Below are 20,167 nucleotides of genomic sequence, written 5' to 3' on the forward strand. Positions count from 1 at the left end.
ATGGTCACGTGAGAGATGTCGCACGCACGCGCAATGTAAAACCCAAACCGATCATTAGAACATTAGAACAAACTGTTGTTGCTCCGTGTGTGTGTGTGTGTCCGATACATTGGATTATTTCGCCGATATTGCAGTGCGTCGGTGACCACAGCCAGGGACACGATGCCACGGGAGATGATTATGCTTCAGCTGGGCCAATGCGGCAACCAAAGTAAGGCGGTAGCGTCCGCTGCATCGAGTCCGACGCTTGTTGACCGTTTGTGGCGGGAATAACGCGTGCTACAAACACTCCCATATTACAGCGAATCCTGGCTTTAATGAAGCTCAGTCCTTTTGAGCTCTTGCCATATTCCCGCATTGCAAAGCATTCGTGCATACCACTTTAACGCGATGGGACTGATTTAAATTAACGCTGTGTCTAAAGGTACGTCGGACGTACCCGAATTTCAAAAGCTAAAGGTACGTCCGACGTACGCGGAACCGAGAGACTAGAAATACGTCGGACGTAGCGGAATCCCAAAAGCTGAAGGTACTACGTCGGACGTACCCGCGACCGGGACGTACCCGCTAAGCCGGCCGAGCCGTTAAAATTGCGCCGACGTGTATTAGATTGGACAAGCGTTTCCAGGCACGAAACCTGCTCCTTCGACTATACGCTCTAGCTGTGCCCATTTAACGTGGGCTCCACTCTACACGACGCGGTCAGCTGAGATGAGCGACTGCGCAATCCCGATCTTGCTCACCAAATCCAGGCCGTCCAGAGGGCTCGTGTCGTCGCCGAGAGTCATCATCTCCAGGTGCCGACATGGGTGGAGCCACTCACTTGACTGGGGAGGTCTCTTGGCCTCTTTTAATCATGTCGCTCAGGACTCCAATAAAGTTCTTTGTATGTATGTATGCAAAGTGTTTATAAATGGAAGAGCACGCGTGCTGTTCGTTACCGTTTATGAAAGCTTAATCATAACGCACATATTTCTACATTCGTCTGAAAAATTATGCAGTGTCTGCCACAAAGAACGGCAGCAAGCAATTTGCTCGCCACGCCAGTCGCAGACCATTCGCAGCACATGTGAAATTAAGCCGAACGGAGCGACTTCGCTGTCATCGCGCCATGTGAAACACTGGCGACTGACAGAAGTCCACGGCAGGCGACCGCGACGCCCTTCGTCACACACGCGATGCTCAAAGTTTTCATTGTCAGCAGTGGTCGCCCGGCTTGCTCCTTGTCGGTCTTTTACGTCAACAGACTCGTACAAAGGCTTGTTGCGTCGTATATCTGCAAAAATCGGTAGCCGCGACCCGCCCGTCGACGAGTGCGACAACATCGCGAAGGCCGACGTATCTGTTAGACTCCCAGTTGCGGGTACGTCCGACGTACCTTCAGCTTTTGGGATTCCGCTACGTCCGACGTACCTTTAGCTTTCGGGATTCGGGTACGACCGACGTATTTCTAGACTCTCGGTTCCGCGTACGTCCGACGTTCCTTTAGCTTTTGGGATTCGGGTACGTCCGACGTACCTTTAGACACAGCGTTAAATTAATCGAACGGTATCATTTGTTTCAGTTGGCTTCGAATTTTGGAAGAAGCTGTGTGCCGAGCATGGCATCAGCCCAGGTACCGTTTGTTTTATTCTTCCCCCGTTTCTGTTACCCTGTAAGAATCTAACATCGTCTTATCTCGTTTAGAGGGTGTCCTGGAAAGCTTCGCAACTGACGGCATAGACAGAAAAGACGTCTTCTTTTACCAGGTACCGATGATCTTGGCCTTCGATCGTTTGAGCTGTCCCGTTGCGTCGCTTTCACGCGCGACTTAGAGGTTTCTTTCCATTGAAAAAAAAAAAAAATGATTCTCGCAGGCCGACGATCAACATTACATTCCACGAGCTGTACTCCTAGACTTGGAACCACGAGTGATCAACACGATCATGAATTCGCCGTATGCGAAGCTGTACAACCAGGAGAACGTCTATCTCTCGCAGTCCGGAGGCGGCGCTGGAAACAACTGGGCCGTCGGTTACTCGCAGGTATGCGCATTCATATGTTTGTAAAAGACATCAGCTGTGGCTTGTCCGATGTTGATGCTTATTCGTGCTTTGTCGCCTCTGCTCCGCACCTGTTTCAGTTAGATGAATGTGGAATGACAGGAGGGCATGTGGTCAATCCGAAGGCATCCTTACGGAATTGCGTCCCCGGGGTCTATCAGATCTTCGGCGCATACAGTATGAGCATTTCGTCCACTGTAGAAAAAAAAGTTAGGCGTGCACGAAGAGCAATGAACAGTTTGTACTGTCTTTTCTTTGTCTGCATGGTTTAGGTTTTCTACAGGAAGCCTCTACCATTGTCATTATTGTTGACTAGTTATAATGGCATCCAAGGAAGCCTCTTATATATGTGCTTTTGTTGCTGGTAGTCATTGGGCAAACTGGTCAATGTACTTTGTGCGTTATAAGAGCATATATAAGAACATCGGACACTTTATTCGAAGGTCGCAGGTTCAGTACATGCTGGCGGCAGGTTATCTTTTCGTCCACTTTACTTTCTTCACATTTATATCCAAATTACTGCAAATAACACCCCCTATACTTTCCTTGGCATTATTGTCTGTTAGTTCTCATTAATAATGCTCCTCAGGCACTTGATGTCTACAAATGTGACTGCTGTTGGTACTACTACCTGTCGGAGAGATAATCTCTGAACACCACGTTTGCAGTGCAAATCATGAATGGCGCTGCGGTACATTTCTCAGTCCGTGGAAAAGTATGCGTGCTTTTGGTGCTCCTAAGGCCCAGTGCTAGAGCTTATGAAACTGCATACGAATATCTTCATTTCACTTGTGTGTGTCTGTGAATGTAGTACATGCATTTTTGCCTGTTATCAGGGTGCCTACTCATTACCCAGCTCCTTAGTAGCATTCCAGGCCATCAGCCCAGCTAACACCTCTAGCATAGCAATAATTTGTCCCTCTGTTGTCCAAGGACTTAGAGCCGTCACCTGACGCCATCATCATCGACGGAGGGTGAGACGAGACAGGGTTTAATCCCCTCTTCCCCCGCCTCGCCCGAAGGAAACAGCCGGACTTTTAATAAAGCTTATTCATTCATTCATTCTGTTGTTAGTGGTATCCTGATTAGATCACTCAAGGCAATGACATAGCCTTGTACAAAAGGATGAACAGTGTTTAATGGCCTGCTTTCCTAGCAGTGCTGCCAAGGTGCCATGAAATACCATCGTGTTTGCATTCTCATTGCAACATTTCTTTAAAGTCGGCTTTCACTCCACATAAATGTGCTTTCTTTGTCATTGTTTTTTCTGAATAATGGCATCCTTTATTTCATTTTCTTCTGGACCTAGGGTGAACGTCTCCATGAGGACGTTTTTGACATCATTGACAGGGAAGCCGACGGTAGTGACTCCCTGGAAGGCTTTGTGCTCTGCCACTCAATCGCTGGGGGAACAGGCTCTGGGATGGGCTCGTACATTCTTGAACACCTCAACGACAGGTATTTCGATGTCACCTTTTTAGTGTCCATGACTGGCACTTTATTTCTTACCTACTACAAAAATATTCTATTTTTTCTGGTGACGGCCTTTGCTTTGTGTGAATAAGAACGTTATTGAAGATGCCACTACATGCCACCCTCCTCCTCTTAAGGTATTCTGAGGAGCTTGATTTTTATTATTCACGATTAACAACACAAAAAAATGGACAATGAAACAAACAGAAGCATAGCAATGTTGATTACGCTTAATCGAAACATAAAAGCAGTGGCATGCTGACATTCTCTGCTTGCCAACTACGTGTTCGTAAAATGTGTTTGCGATGTTGCTGCTTAGCATGCTTAATTAATTCATTGCGGAACAGCGCAAGAAAGGACAAAACACGGTAGAAGGAGACATACAAGCGCTCACTAACAACTGAAGCTTTATTCCTTATTTACAGTAAAAGCTCGTTAATTCAGAAAATCTTATAATTCCGACATGTTCTCCGGCAAGCATATGTATTGTTTATGGCGTCAAACTCTCGTTAATTCGGTCATATTTGGCCACAACCCAATTAATTCGGGCGATTCTCGGAGTGCGCCAAGCACAGGGTACCGCAAATGTGCATCGCAAAGGAGCTAAAACCGTGTTCGCAAACAAAACGGCTCCGTGCCTTCTGAACTGCATAGTCGCCATCCATGATTGTGCATTAGTGAGTGAGATTTATTCAGTAACAGATGCGGTGCTCAGCAGTTTCGTTTTGACTCTGGACATAGGCTGCGCGCGTGCCTTCAGAACTGCGTGGATGCTATGATCGTGTCTTACGCGACCACAGTTTCGACCACAAAACTCGAGCATGGTGGAAGCTGTTGAAGGCGAAGAGCTTCAGCCGCAGTCCGCATGCTGGCATAAAACCCGCTTGCTACATTGCGACGGATGATCAGTTGCCGGCCATTTTTCCAGCGAAAAAATTATCGCCACGTGCGCGTGGTGGTGTTGGTGGCGACAGCGCATAGTAAGGAATGGGTTCAGAGCACGTTTCGGCTTAAGACAAGGGGGGGGGGGTCTTGAGCCACGGTCACATTGTGAATGAAGTCGCGAATGAAAAAAATGGCAGCTTTTACACTGCTGTTATGCAAAATAAGTACTGGATTTACGTATTCATCAAGAAAATGAAAATGCATTGATGTAATAGACACTTGTTTATTGTTTCCTTGATACTTTCGATAATTTGGCATTTGGTTAATTCAGACATTTTTTCCGATCCTGTGAAATCCGAATTGACAAGCTTTTACTGCACATGAAATTATATAGAGAGCTTGCGCAAGAGATGCAGGAGCAATGAACCATTACCAACTGGGCCAGCTTACCACACTTATGCTTAATTACGGTGGTGTGTTCCAGGTTCCCAAAGAAGTTGATCCAGACATACTCTGTGTTCCCGAATCAGGATGAGATGAGCGACGTGGTGGTCCAGCCCTACAACTCCCTGCTCACTTTACATAGGCTCACGCAGAACGCAGACTCTGTAGTCGTCCTCGACAACGCTGCTCTCAACCAGATTGCGGTTGACCGTCTGCACATTGAAAACCCATCTTTTGCACACATTAACACGCTGGTGAGTGCCGTTTAGGACGTAGAATGAATTAGACTTCTTCATTGCCATAAAGTCTCCCTTCTTCACTGCATACTCTGTTCAATTTATAATGAAGCAGAATTCCATTAGTTGAAAAAAACGTAACGACTGAACTGGCCTTTTAACCCTTTAATCATTAATGGATGGTAAGAACTATGCTTCACACCTTCTGTATGTGCGTGTCAAGTCCATTGGGGGATATTTTTTTACTACAGAACTATGCCACTATTTTGCAGAACCTTCAAAATTTTTTATTTCAGTGGCACCCTCTACTGCCGCAAAAATATATCAGTACTTACTTTTTTTGTTCTTTTGTGCACCTACTAGGTGGTGGAAAGAACACTTCCCACTAGAAGACTTTTGGAAATTTTACTGGAACGAATATTACATTTTTGCATGAATCATTTGCAACCATGTTTCATAAAAAAATAACTGCGTGGTACATTCAGTTGCCGCAAAAATTGTTGCACAATGCTTCGAGCACACTGTGCCTATCTTAGCGATGTGTTCATCTCAATCATTTTTCATAAATTGCCACCTCTGAATGTGTTTGGAAGCTTTAAAAGAGATTATTTTAACAATGAAAAAGCATCATTTCTTTTGAATTCTTCCGTATTTTTTTTAATATGCACTGAAGCACAAATGTAGTGGAAACACGGATGTTGTACGTTTGCTGCAGCAATGCTGCGCCACTTGCTGGGCACACCTGTGTTGGGCATAATGACAGAAAGTGAAGAACAACTGTTGACGTCCTTTTTTTTTCTTGCCTTCCAAGCCATAGACAGCCATCCAAACTTCTGTAGTTCCTGCTGTAAAAATAAAACAAATCCGTTTTTTTTTTTTTTTGGCGAATCTGCTGGGCCTGGGAAAATAAAAAATCTGTTCATGCAAAAAACCTGAACTCTTTACAGAGAACATTAGCGGCCATGTCTTGTTGGAAAACTAGACCTGCGGACACCTGCAATGTGTACGTCAACATAAGGTTTTTTAACATATCTTGAGCTGTCCGTGCTTTACAAATGCTTCTATAAAGACCATTCTAAGTCCGTAGGACAGCGCCTGCTTTCCTCTGTCCCCACAATTTAACGATGTGTGACGTATTAGTTAGGTACTATTATTTCTGGGTAATATATGGTTAGGCAGTGTCAAATAAACATAAAAATGTTTGCCAGACAACTAAGTGTTGTTAGTGTTGGGGAGGGAGGAAGAGGAAGCTTTCTTGATTTCAGGTGTGTTTGTGCAGTTAGTCTAGAGGAGGAACCCTCTTCCTCCTTTTTTTCTATCACTCTGGCTACAGGTGTCAACAATCATGTCGGTGAGCACGACCACCCTTCGGTATCCCAGCTACATGAACAACAACCTCATCGGTCTCGTGGCACCCCTGATTCCAACACCAAAGCTCCACTTCCTGATGACGGGCTACACACCACTCACGACTGACCACGAGGTGAGAGCACACCAGACATCACTGTCTGTATATCAAGCCCCTTTGTTGAAGCGAGGCTGGCGTATTCATATTTCCAGTGGCATTGCCTGTTGCTACTTTTTTCTGCCGTGAAATTTTCAATTTTCGGCCTTGCAAAGGGCCTAGTTTCAGATAGCGTAGATATAAAGCGGCCTCCATTTGTGCTTTGCTTCCAATTCATTTGGAAGCTGCACTAACCTTGCGTTGTGTGAGGAGCACAAAGTGTCGGTCGTTATTGCGATAGAAATGTGGAAATATATTTGCGGATAGTTCATTCTTTATGCATGGTCATTATTTGCACGAGGTTTTTACAGCAGCATACTACATGTTCAGGATGGAACGCATAAGGCCATTGGAACTGCTCGGAGTTTCTATCTTTGGGGGGAAGTTACGGGAGTGCATCTTGCTCCCCATAAGAGATGCTTATGCCCACGTTCATCATGCCAAAGTTTCACTACATTTGAGAGTACCCAATATCCCACTAGAGTTTGGTCAACTTGAATGAAAATGCTGCACCTGATGGCCCAGTGCCTGCGTGTGTTGTTTTTCACCACTACTCGCGTCACTTACGCATACTATTAGTGTCGCTGCTAAGGGCAGTACATTGATGACACCAGCACAGTGCTCGGAGCTTACGGAAAGCTTGCAGTGCCGCACCTGCTGCATTTCTGAGGTGCAACCGCTCTCACCATCATGTATTAACATTTTCTTCACAACATAGTATTTAACTAAGATTGCCATGTGTCCTCTTGTAAGGACCAGACTTCATTTTGCAATTTTTTTTATGAGGCGGAGCCCCTGCACAAAGGTGGGCTACTTAGGTCTAGGTTCTCCAATTGCAAATTAATTCTGTAATCTCCGTATCAGAAGAGCGAACATGACTGTTTTCATGATCTATTTGTTCCTGTGATCTGCTTTCTATGTGTGTACTAGTGTGAACTTAGGTATGCTTCATCATCTCCGAAGTTGTGGCTGGTTTCAAGCTTGCCATGCTGCTTGGCATACACTGTGCCATAACGTCTAGCTTGGACGATGTACAATGTCTGACACTGTTCCAGTAGTGTTTCACAAAAATATGACTGGCAACACCAACTCTTTAGGAGGCACTCAACTCTCTTTTTCTTTTCTTTTTTTCTAATTTAGAACTGAAAAGCTGGCAGTGCAGCCCTTACTCTAGAACATACAAAGCTTATTTTATTGAATAACGTAAACACTACAAATGTTTCGTTTGATAATCAAAGTTTGGTGATGTTTGGTCAGTGTTCTCTACCGAATATTCGCATTGGGAGAACCACACCTTGTTCCTTGCATGCAGGCACCCAGTGTACGCAAGACAACCGTGCTTGACGTGATGAGGCGGCTACTGCAGCCTAAGAACATGATGGTGTCTATCGGACACGACCGCGCGGCCTGCCATTGTTACATCAGCATCCTCAACATCATCCAGGGCGAGGTGGATCCGACACAGGTGAGCTCATCACACAAGAGAAAGCAGAAGCCAGTTGCTTCTGAAAAGCAAGCGTAGCGTCTGGCTCAGCCTTAGTTTCATATAAATGTCACTCGAAAGAACTCACATGCGGAGGTTTATAGGATCTCCTTGGAGCTCCTTGATTTCTTTTTTGTTCCAAACTATATGTCCAAGTTGCCTGACCATGTAATATATATGCACCAGTTTCACGCAGGGCAGTTTTGACTGCAGTCGAGCTCAATTAGGCTACAATTTCTCAATAGTGATAGACTAGGAATGCCGTTGTTCATTCGTTCGTATGATGTAGGGCGAGTTCTGCCTTACATTGGGTAAAATTCCTTCCTACTGCGCAGATAGCATTTGAATAGATCCATGTTGGCAAAGTCACAGTGAAAAGTGTTTGTGTAGCAACACTCAGCTGATATCTTGCTCAATTCGAGCTTGAGCTTCAATGGTGTCTAGTAGTAGTTAAACCTCAATGTAACATACTTAAATGTAATGAAGTTCTCAGTGTAACAAAATATTTAACTTTTTATATTTTTGTTCATAGAGCACCATGCATTTTTAGCTTCAACATAACGAAACATGTTTACCTGCAATTTCAATATAACGGAAGTTTCACTGTGGTCGTGAGGGAAGTTTTAGGTGAGCAGTCATATGGTCAAGTTGCGCGGGCTTTTTTCAACTTTTTCAAATCTCACACGTGCATCATAATGGCTTTTCTGGCAGCAGCTGGGGGCAAGGGTGCACTTGCGCACTCTCCTTCACAATAGCAGAAAAGGAGAGCATGGGGAAACATCAGCGCATCATATTGCGCACTTTTCTACTGTCTCTATGCAGCGTAGTGCCCTATTCTGCGCTTTGAATCGGCGCCTGATGTGGTGTTTTTGTTATCACCATATGTCGATTAATAAGTGCGAGTAGCCGTAGAAGTGGTAGTACAGTAAAAGCTCGTTAATGTGAACTTGGTTAATTCGAACTGATGTACTGGTCCCAGCACAGCCCTGTGTATTTCTATGGGGGAAAACTCCCGATAGTTCAAACACTTCAGTATCCACAACGGTTAATTCGAACTGGGAGTCCCTGGTTTTTATTGCTCCTCACAGAAGTTGGGCCAAAGTGATCACAGTGTGTTGCAAAACCAAACCAAACCAAATTTACTAGAGATGCGAAACAACAAAACAGCAGCATTTCTCAGCAGATGAGAATTTGGATGCTGCGCTGCAGCTCTTGGGTAAGCTCAAACGATGTTCATCGAGTCGCAACAAAAGAAACGCAAGCAAATGCAAATTACTGATTACTTTTAATTTTGATTGCATTAACGTGTTTTGGAGCATAAATAGCATATTTCACATTAAGGCTCACTGCTCACATTAATGCATGTCCATGCTTCTTTCTAGTGTATCACTGACTGATAAATTAATTCTGTTCGCTGTTAGAGATCCATGAACTTAATTTACGAAATCACCTGCGACAAACATGTAGTAGCGCCTAGTTCGCAATAACAATTCCAGATGTGGCTTCTTTGGGTTCTGCCCTCGCAGTGTGGTGCGATGTCCATTCATTCTAGTGCCCGCCCACTAATTCGAACCCCGCTTAATTCGAACAATTTTATAGTCCTTTTCGAGTTCGAATTAACGAGCTTTTACTGTAGTATTAAACGCATCAGATCTCGCTTACCTTGCAAGTGATCGCGATGATTCAGGAAATGGATGTCACCAACAAGTCTAGTGTCTTGCAAACAAAGGACAACACTGGTTATTTCATAATATTGTGTCTCTCTCCGTGATCTCGGATTTGAAAGAAATTATTGTGTACTCTGAAGATTATGATAAGTTCAAGTTCCCAGCAAAAGCAGTTGGAACTAAAAGGCTTTTTCCACAAATTACAGTGTTTTTATGTTTTTTGGTATGTGCACTGTTGCAACAAGTGTTACTTAGCCAACCAACTTTCTTTTTTTCTCTTCTTTTTTGCTGCTTGCAGTTACCAGCCATGCGCTGTTACCATTTCCGTAAAATTATGCGAGCATTCTGTGATAAAGCACATTTCAAGACTTCAGTTTGTCCAGCGCATATCAGCAACTAAAGTTTGCAACACCATACTGAATCTTGCACGATTCTTTAAACTTTGTCGTAAAGCGGAAGGCATGGCCACCATGAATGGAATTCCCGCCATTTAGCTCATCGCCCGACCTTGTTGTTGTCACATGGCTTCATGGACTGAAGCTGTTTTGCTCTTGTGGTGTGCGATGGTTTTCAGCGTTGCACCTTCATTGGACTGAGTGAGCAAGTGGTTTGTGAACATGATGGCTTCAGCATTGCACCACTCTGGGTTTTGATGACAAGCTGCAGCAGCAGAATGAGTGTGATAATTTCGTTTAGCTCTTATTACCACGGTTTCTTTCGGCTTTACGCTTTGTGTACAGCCACTGTGAAGAGGGCTTCACTGGCACTGCTTGTAAGTCGCAGCTCGTAAATCTCTGGTTCAACATTTTTTTTTTTTTTGTTATGATACAGAAGTTAGTTATGGCACTGCTGCATGATTCAAGCATACTTATGGCATTTCTAGTCTAATTTTAGCAACTTGGTTATAGTACCGAGCTTTAAGTGTAAGTGTTCTGTGCTGTGCAGGTGCACAAGAGTCTGCAAAGGATCCGTGAGCGCAAGCTGGTGCAGTTCATTCCCTGGGGCCCCGCCAGCATCCAGGTGGCACTGTCCCGCAAGTCACCGTACGTCCAGACCCAGCACAGAGTCAGCGGCCTTATGCTTGCCAACCACACGGGCATCACTTCGGTACTTGTCTTTTGCAACACAACCCTTATGTAATGGCCATGTATTATCCAAACCCTCCCTTTTGTAACTACTTTTCTACCGTTCAATGTACCATTTCCATCCCCTCGTGTTAGGTACTAGTCAGCTTGGCAAAGTCCTAAATTTTAAGGAGTACTGACACAAAATTTTCAAGGCGAGGTACTAACTTGCGAGATATACGTTTGCATGGACACGCGCACATCATTTACAGAATCAATGGCTGATACGGCCTCCAACATATTTAAAATTAATTTCAAGGTTTGCGTCGCACAACTGAATGCGAAATGGAGCACCTCACGACATCGACTTGGTTTGAACGTAAACAACCAACCACCTATGTCACAAGATTGTGTTGGCTGCCGTGATCCTTGCGTGCACTCTCTCCTGCAGTTGTCACTGTGATGCCATGTACAGCGCGCAAGGCCAATGTTTCACTCTTTTGTGAGTTCACGCGAACAGCTGTGTTTACAAACAAGCCAGGCTAGGTCTCGGCTCTCTCTGAAACTGAAACTGCAACTGGGCCATATAATTAACCGTCATGCGGTCAAGAACGCAAGATTTTCAGTTGTGATAAGTAGGTCTTTTGCTACTCACTGCAACAGAAAAATACAATATGTAAAATTTTCGCGTCAGTACTCCTTTAACCTCCCCGTTCTTGGTTCCTTTCTGTCTTTCTTACAAATGCATTTTATGCATACTAGATGCATGAGAGATTTTTTAGTGCGTTTGGTGCTTCAGTATGTGCTATGTCTTTTGTGTAATACCATGTTACCAAACAACGACAGCAACATCGTGACATTTAGTCAAACCTTAATGTCTTTGGACCTGTTCTTGTGTTCCACGAGCGTTCCTGTGACCAGCCCTGGTCAGTGCATTGAGCACTTGTTCCTTCTGCTGTTTACTTTTCTGCACTTCATTTATGATAGCTATGTGCAGACTAAGCGCTCCATTTGATACGTGGCAGTAAATGTTGTGTAAACTACACTATCCCTCACTCTGTGAATATCGCAGTGCACTTTATTTTGATCTACCTCATGTATTATTGTTGCAAATTATGTGTTGCTTGTGCCATGAGTAGCAGCCTACAATGTTTGGATCACAAATGTAAGTAGCGCGCTTTGGCTGCCTGCTACTGAAACTTGTAGCTTCACTCGTCTGCTGGTAAACAAGTTCAAGATGCCTTTTGTAATAGTTGTGTCGAACTTCATTACATAAAGTACGAGAACTACGAATGTGACTCCAAAGAACAGGCCACATACGAATGTCTTTCTCCTTCATGCAACGCACTATGCTTTTTTGGTTGCAAATACGAGCAGTGAGAGTTTCTCTAGCCTTTATAGCATTGCCTGCTGTGCTAAATGAATCGCAGTAAAAGGCAACAATGAACTCTCCTGTCATGTTCTGTGGACGAAGGCAGGTTAATGTGTGATATCCTTTGACGGATGGTTCTTTCTTTCCCTTACGTCCTGTAACAGAAGTTAATTTAGCTTGTTCTTTTTTCTTGTCTGAAAACCATTCTAACAACATAACATCTTTCTGATGAAGGTTTGCCGTTTCCTTTTGAGAGAAGTCTCGTTCCTTGATTAATGGGGCTACAGGCTTTCTTTCTTTTGCATGTGTCTGTGTGTGCTTGCATGTGTGAAATTAAACTTCTGCCTGGGTGAACCTCTAACCTCTACTCCATCCAGCTGTTCCAGCGCACGTTGCAGCAGTTTGACAAGCTGCGCAAGCGAGAGGCCTTCCTCGAGCAGTTCCGCAAGGAGCCCATGTTCCAGGACAGTCTGGACGAGCTGGACAATTCGCGCGACGTCGTCCAAGAACTGGTCGACGAGTACGTGGCCGCAACGAAACCGGACTACCTCTCATGGGTCTCGCGTCAGGTATGGGAAACAACCTAGATGCACAGTTCATGGAGGGTGTTTGGCCAAGGATGTAACTGAGTGGTCGTTGAAAAAGTAATATATGTTACTTTTACATTACTACCCTTCCCTCCTAAGAAAAAGTTTAAAATCAAACAAAAAAGTCGATTTTACAAAACCCGATTTAACAAAGAAATTCGGATTCCCCCCACAGTTGCCCATAGGCTGAATGCTTTTACGAACTCGAAATAATGAAACAAACTTCGCCGCGAAACCTGATTTAACGACGAATTACGGGAAAAAAAAGATGCATAAAAAAAGAACGTAACCTTTATTGTAAAATCAATAAGATTCGAGTCCGGCGCCTTTTTAGTGGGCCTGGGCACCTACCAAGACGTTGTCTCAAAGTGGCTTCCTTGGCACGCTGGACGGCCCAGAGTTGTGCTGTCAGGTTCGAGCTGAGCAGTGCGGTCTGCCAGTGTGAGCGGAGGCTGGCGGTGGAAGAGACGGATGAATTGTCACTGTTCAAATTGTGTATTAAGCCCCGACACTCCCACAACATGCGGCTAGACGTGGCAACCTTGCCACACGAGCTGCCTCTGTTTGTAGGGTAAATATCTGGGTACATGGCCTGCATGAGTCTTGGGTTTCTGTATGAATCTGTTTGTAATTTTCTGTAGTGTACTGCTTGCGCCCTGTTTAGCCTAGCGTGAAGGGATGGGTATACGCATCTCTGTAACTGGTAGTGTGTCGTGATATCATGAAACCTGGTCATACAATCCTCAAAAGACGTTTTCCCAAATTTATGGCATCTAGAATGTCTGGCAGTGTGCTGCGAAATATTCTATACGTCATAAATTCTAGACACAGCCTGGCACTGTGCTGCCAGGTGACACCAGCTGCCTGCTTACCAGTGAAATAGACGCCTTGGCACCGTTTCACTGAAGTGCGGTAGCGCCATGTGGAGCCGGTCATCTCTGGCTAGTTGCATGCAGCACATCGCCTACTCGGCTCACCCCGTCACTGTCGGGCCACTTGCAAGTTCATGCGTTCTGCGTGCCTGCTTCATTACGGATCGTGCATGAGCATGGTTGTTGGTTGGGGGGGGTTTCAACCTCCCCTTCCACTTTTCTGGTTACGCCAGTGGCTTGTTCGTTCAACGCGGAGAAGACAAGCATTTTGCAAGCAGTGCGCACTCTACGTCTTCGCGATGCCCTGGCGCTCCTTCACGACGAGGCGCGGCGCACTTGGGTTGTTGCCCGAAAAGCATACAGTCGCTGTCAATGCATCGACGTCTCTCGGTGCCCGCACCGCTCAACACCATCAAGCTAATTTCGTTTCAACAAAGTGACGTGCACTTTAAAGTGGCCTCACATGACACGGCAGCGGCGAACTTGTGAATGGCAGCATGGCGCACTTGCATCGCTGTCAATCAACGCCACCTAGGAAAAAGTCTAAGTGGTGTTGCATCAATCCGCACAGTTTACGTCACACGCGCAGCCAAGCAGAAATCTGCAGATGGCTGTGATAAGTTTGTCGGCGATAAGTCATGATGGCACCGTCATCGCCTGCCACCACCTCGCCTTTGCTTTTTTTTTATGCTTATCCGTGAAGGCATCGCCGCAATCGCGCAGAAGTCGTAATCATTGATCGACCAGTCTTTGCCGTTACCGAAAAGACGGAAGACCTTCTGCGGCCCATTGTGGCGTCAGCAAGTCAAAGAGCGCTGTGAACTTTTATGCAAAGAAAAGTTATTGTGGTTATCACTTCTTGCGTTTCAAGACATTGTTTCGTTCATCGTAGGTGGTCGTAGCTGCAGAGAATGCCGTCAGAAAAGGTTGCCACGCGAAAGCTGACCGCAAGGCTTCGTGCTGCCTCCTATTTCTTTTTATTTTTTCCCTCACTGCTGTTTTGCCACTGAAGAAACGCCTGGAAAGTGAGCGACCTCGCTTGCAGTGTTCGAAATCTGCGTGTGGTGCTCGACGATCTAGGATATCATCGTCGCGAGTAAACTAGAGCAGGGCGCATGCAAGCACGCACCTCTCTCATGCTTTAGAAAGCCTATTTTAAAAATGGTTTAAATGTTCGCTATATGTGGATGCAGTTTCAATGGGTAGCATAGGAAAATCGTAAGTGCACCGAAATATGGTCGTTATAACCAATGGATCATTATATCTGGGATCGTTATAAGTGGGTTCGACTGTACTTCAGAAAAGGACCCTATACAGGTGTCATTTTGGGCGAGGAGTCATGTTAACAGATATTCTATTGCAGGGTAGAAACTTATAATCGCACCACGTATCACATCCATAAATTGCATAATGAGTGAATTGTTTAAAGCTGCCCACCCACTAATAAGGGCTCAGCCATATTTCATTATTGTCATCATCATACGCCATATGATCACCACTGTGCAGCTGCATAGGTGCACGTGTTGCCTTACAGACGCATAGTGGGTACTTCGCAACTGTACTTGCAATAGGTACCCTACGAGAATGCTGAGAATGCTCGCCTGTATCCCCGCACGAAGCAACATTACTACTTTTTTAGCAACAATAAAAGTAAATAGATATGACCCACGCACCAAAAGCGAAAATTTTTACGCTGCAGATTTGTTTACAGCGATCTCCTAGTTCTCGTTACAGCGATCTCCTAGCGATCTCCTAGGCACGTTCGAAATAGGAAGCGATTTCAAAAACTACGCTAAGTTATCCGTAATACTCGGGCGTCGAAGCTACCTGAAGGCAAGCGAAGCCATTTACACAGTAACTTGCTGTGAAAGAAGTGAATCCATCCACATCAACGCTAAATTCAGTTCGAAGTGGGCATCCAAAACCACCGCCATGTTTCACGTACACTACGTTAACCACGCAGACACGGTAACGCTAAATCTGAAAAATAGCGTGTGTACGGTAAACGCTACGGGTCGTTTAGGTTACTGCGCATGCGCACTTCGATCCCGCTATTCCGCTAAGCCCGCTAAACTATAACTGTCTAATGGCCAGTGTCACTTTCGTAGGTGCACGTGTTGTCTTAGAGATGGATAGTGGGTACCTTGAAGTAGGTGTCCTAGGATAGTTTACAATAGCCAGTGTCACTTTCGTAGTTGTATAGGTGCGCGTGTTGTCTTAGATGGATCGTGGGTACTTTGCAACTGTACTTGAAGTAGACATCCTAGGAGAGTTTACAATAGCCAGTGTCACTTTCGTAGCTGTACTGGTTCGCGTGCTGTCTTACAGATATTTAGTGGGTACTAAGCAACTTACTTGAAGTAGGCGTCCTAGAATAGTTTACAATAGCCAGTGTCACTTTCGTAGCTGTATAGGTGCGCGTGTTGTCTTAGATGGATCGTGGGTACTTTGCAACTGTACTTGAAGTAGGCGTCCTAGGAGAGTTTACAATAGCCAGTGTCATTTTCGTAGCTGTATAGGTGCGCGTGTTGTCTTACAGATAGTTAGTGGGTACTTTGCAACTGTACTTGAAGTAGGCGTCCTAGGATAGTTTACAATGGCCAGTGTCACTTTCGTAGCTGTATAGGTGCGCGTGTTGTCTTAGATGGATCGTGGGTACTTTGCAACTGTACTTGAAGTAGACGTCCTAGGAGAGTTTACAATAGCCAGTGTCACTTTCGTAGCTGTACTGGTGCGCGTGCTGTCTTACAGATAGTTAGTGGGTACTTTGCAACGTACTTGAAGTAGGCGTCCTAGGATAGTTTACAATAGCCAGTGTCACTTTCGTAGCTGTATAGGTGCGCGTGTTGTCTTAGATGGATCGTGGGTACTTTGCAACTGTACTTGAAGTAGGCGTCCTAGGAGAGTTTACAATAGCCAGTGTCATTTTCGTAGCTGTATAGGTGCGCGTGTTGTCTTACAGATAGTTAGTGGGTACTTTGCAACTGTACTTGAAGTAGGCACCCTAGGAGAGTTTACAATGGCCAGTGTCACTTTCGTAGGTGCGCGTGTTGTCTTATGGATGGATAGTGGGTACCTTGCAGTAGGTGCCCCTGGGAGAGTTTACAATAGCCAGTGTCACTTTCGTAGCTGTATAGGTGCGCATGTTGTCTTACAGATAGTTAGTGGGTACTTTGCAACTGTACTTGAAGTAGGTGCCCTAGGAGAGTTTACAATGGCCAGTGTCACTTTCGTAGGTGCGCGTGTTGTCTTACGGATGGATAGTGGGTACCTTGCAGTAGGTGCCCTAGGAGAGTTTACATTAGCGAGTGTCACTTTCGTAGCTGTATAGGTGCGCGTGTTGTCTTACAGATAGTTAGTGGGTACTTTGCAACTGTACTTGAAGTAGGCGCCCTAGGAGAGTTTACAATGGCCAGTGTCACTTTCGTAGGTGCACGTGTTGTCTTACGGATGGATAGTGGGTACCTTGCAGTAGGTGCCCTAGGAGAGTTTACAATAGCCAGTGTCACTTTCGTAGCTGTATAGGTGCGCATGTTGTCTTACAGATAGTTAGTGGGTGCTTTGCAACTGTACTTGCAGTAGGCGCCCTAGGAGAGTTTACAATAGCCAGTGTCACTTTCGTAGCTGTATAGGTGCGCGTGTTGTCTTAGATGGATCGTAGGTACTTTGCAGCTGTACTTGAAGTAGGCGTTCTAGGAGAGTTTACAACAGCTAGTGTCACTTTCGTAGGTGCGCATGTTGTCTTACAATGGATAGTCGGTACTTTGCAGCTGTACTTGAAGTAGGCACCCTAAGAGAGTTTACAATAGCCAGTGTCACTTTCGTAGGTGTGCGTGTTGTCTTACGAACGTATAGTGGGTACTTTGCAACTGTACTTGCAGTAGGTGCCCTAGGAGATTTACAATAGGCAGTGTCACATGCCCAGATGTTCCTTCCCTCACTGTAGATTTGAGGTGTCCACCAAGAAGCAAAACATGGCGAGCGATTTGAAGCAATGCAAATGGGCCCTGATAACGCTATTTAGTGCCGCCCTTAAAGGCAAAGCTTAAGCGTCCTTCAAGGTTTTTGTCGTGTCTGACATGCAAGTGTAAGTTCCTACATAGCATTTGGGTAGATCTGATATTGTGTTTTTCAGGATAACTAAATTTTCTGAAACATTGCTAGTTAGAGCTATTACATTATCCTCACGTGTCTTCTTTTCCTCTCTCTTTTTCCAGGCGACTGTGGCAGCAAAGTGAAGTGGGCTTCAGCTGCTTACGATTTTATATTCCAAGTCCAGCTGTGTAACTCGTCACATTGTTTTTTTTTTCTCTAGCAAATGGCATTATGTAGTACGTACTTGTTTATGAATTATATTCTAACACACCATTACTCTCTGTACATGTGTGTCCATGTACATGTGTTGCTGTTCACCTTATCGTTGAACGAAGTTGCAAGCGAAATATCTGGTTAGTATTGTTTAGACATCACCGAAAGTCCCAAAAGCAAAAAAAAAAAACATTTTTTTAAACATGTGCCAAAGCTACACAACATGGATGCCTTTTCAGGAAACTTCTGTGACGTGCATCAAACGTAATATACATAATGTTGGAATGTATAAACTCAAACTTGCATTTATAAAGTGCTGTAGTATAAATGTTTTTTTAGGATAACTTCTTGTGTTTCTTAGTGTGTTTGGGTGGAGTTGAGATTGTTAGGTCATTCTGCCAGTCTCGTCGTACAGTCGTCACCATGCTTAGTTTTACGCTTAAGATGTATATACTAATATGTGAAGCATGCATTTCACTACACATTACGTGGTAAATGTGTTCACTGCTTAAAAGCTGCGCATTTCTTAGTTATGCCTGGCACAGTTGCTGTCGCTTTTAACAAAAGATTAGCTCTTTTTCACATTTTAAGATTTTGAGCATTGCCGATCCTTATATGGCCTTGCTTACGGTGCATGAAGTTTGTTATTGTAGGACAGGTCGTTACCCCTCCTTCTGGCTATGCCTACGCAAAAACAACTGAACGTTTTTTTATAGGAGCGAAACGACCAGTATTAAAAATTTTTGAAGCGTTGTCTTGAGCAGAGAGGTTCCACATACCTCATTTTGTGTTTTACAATCGTAGACATTTTTGCTCGCAACTTTGATGATGACTTGCATGAATGTTTGCAGAGCAATAATAAGCAACTGTTTAAAATATATATAACGTGAACACTTAAACATTTTCACGCATTCTCTTCACATTTTTTAAGGAAATGCTTCTCAAATATCGATGTTTTCAAAGGGTGCGCATTTCGTTAATTTTGTATGCACCTGTTGATTCGTAGACATGTACTCGTGTTGCGCCGTTCTCAATTTGAATTTTTATGCTTGTTGCAAGTGGTGTTCTATTCTGTGTTCGCTAGGGAATCGGCCAGTCATCAATGGCGCTTCTGTTTTTGTGTCGAAAGACTGCTGACAACAGTACGCCGGTCTCAGCCACACACAATGCACAATTTTCGTCGCACAATGCCCTCTGTATAGAACATTTTTGCGTATTGCATTTTAAGACAGTAGGCGTGTACAGACATTTCCACGCTAGAGGGAGCAGCTATAAGACCTGAAGCATACACAGATCGCGCAGCAGCAGCTTTGCTCTTGCCATAATGTGTTGTAGACTTCGTGAAATGATATAACTGCCGCTCTAAACAACATCTATGGGGCCGATGTGCTTATTTTTTTGTCTGTGTATCATATGTTGTGTGTAGCTTAGGCCAGAATGTTATGTGAGAACAAGAGAGCAAACTATTTTAGAGAGTATTTTTTTCGCTTTCTGCATCAGCGAAGTGCAGGAGGCTAAATAACGTAGTGTCGATTCTTCACCGACACCAAATTTCAGAGCTGGGGCAAGCCTAGTGTTCACTTAAGCCAAGAAGCAGCGCAGGGCTTTTCGTGCATTACTGTACGTGAAGAGCGTGTTCTACTATTACATTCGTGTTTTGGTACGGCCTACTTGCTCATAAAAACTGATGTTCCTCTTTCGTGCCTTCAAGGTTAGAGTGACATTAGTCGGTCTGTAGAGCTATGAATTTCACTAATTTATCATTTATGTGTGTGCTACTTACTGCTGTGCATTTGTGATTTGTTGTTGTTATCTTGAATAAAATGAGTCCTTAGGCAAAGTGAAAAGAAAAAGTGTACTTGTGTCATTTGGTTTGCTTGTTACATTTGTTGTACTGTGCCAGTTTACTTGTGTATTGAGTGTTGGGATAGCAGTGCTCCAATTTAATTCATCGCTGTTACGCATGCATGCTGCCTGTCAGCAGCGACTAGTTCTTGAGCACATTTATATGTAGTAAAGTTAATGTAACTTAATTACTTGTCAGCAGTTTCATTTCTTGTTGGTTTTGTAGTGTGTAAAAAAACCTTTCATTAAAAAAAGCTACTTTTTTACTCTGTAGAGCTTGCTGTAATTCAAATACCTTTTTTTCCAATAATCCATTTCCTCTAATGGGTCTATTAGCGAAATGTATAATGGACAACACAGCTCTAAAACATTGGCGGTAACTTCA

The 20,167-nt window shown here is 44.3% G+C and overlaps 1 protein-coding gene across 1 annotated transcript; it reads left to right on the forward strand.

Moving 5' to 3' along the window:
* The first annotated feature begins 3 nt into the window (after nucleotides 1-3).
* On the forward strand, nucleotides 4-19,804 carry LOC119386942 (tubulin gamma-1 chain). Its single transcript, XM_037654234.2, has 11 exons — nucleotides 4-211; nucleotides 1,565-1,615; nucleotides 1,687-1,748; nucleotides 1,857-2,024; nucleotides 3,352-3,500; nucleotides 4,885-5,098; nucleotides 6,414-6,563; nucleotides 7,897-8,049; nucleotides 10,680-10,841; nucleotides 12,548-12,739; nucleotides 17,847-19,804. Exons 1-11 carry the CDS (start codon nucleotides 163-165, stop codon nucleotides 17,865-17,867), a joined length of 1,371 nt encoding a protein of 456 aa, XP_037510162.1. The 5' UTR covers nucleotides 4-162; the 3' UTR covers nucleotides 17,868-19,804.
* Nucleotides 19,805-20,167: the final 363 nt, after the last annotated feature.

This window comes from Rhipicephalus sanguineus, chromosome 3 (genome assembly GCF_013339695.2).
Source record: "Rhipicephalus sanguineus isolate Rsan-2018 chromosome 3, BIME_Rsan_1.4, whole genome shotgun sequence".
Classification (NCBI taxonomy): domain Eukaryota; kingdom Metazoa; phylum Arthropoda; class Arachnida; order Ixodida; family Ixodidae; genus Rhipicephalus; species Rhipicephalus sanguineus.

Bases quoted from the DNA above. Each gene is read 5' to 3' on its own strand.
- LOC119386942 (XM_037654234.2), top strand. From the start codon at position 163: ATGCCACGGGAGATGATTATGCTTCAGCTGGGCCAATGCGGCAACCAA. The intron at 212-1,564 runs GTAAGGCGGTAG...CATTTGTTTCAG, and splicing joins GGGCCAATGCGGCAACCAAA to TTGGCTTCGAATTTTGGAAG. The intron at 2,025-3,351 runs GTATGCGCATTC...TTCTGGACCTAG, and splicing joins GGGCCGTCGGTTACTCGCAG to GGTGAACGTCTCCATGAGGA.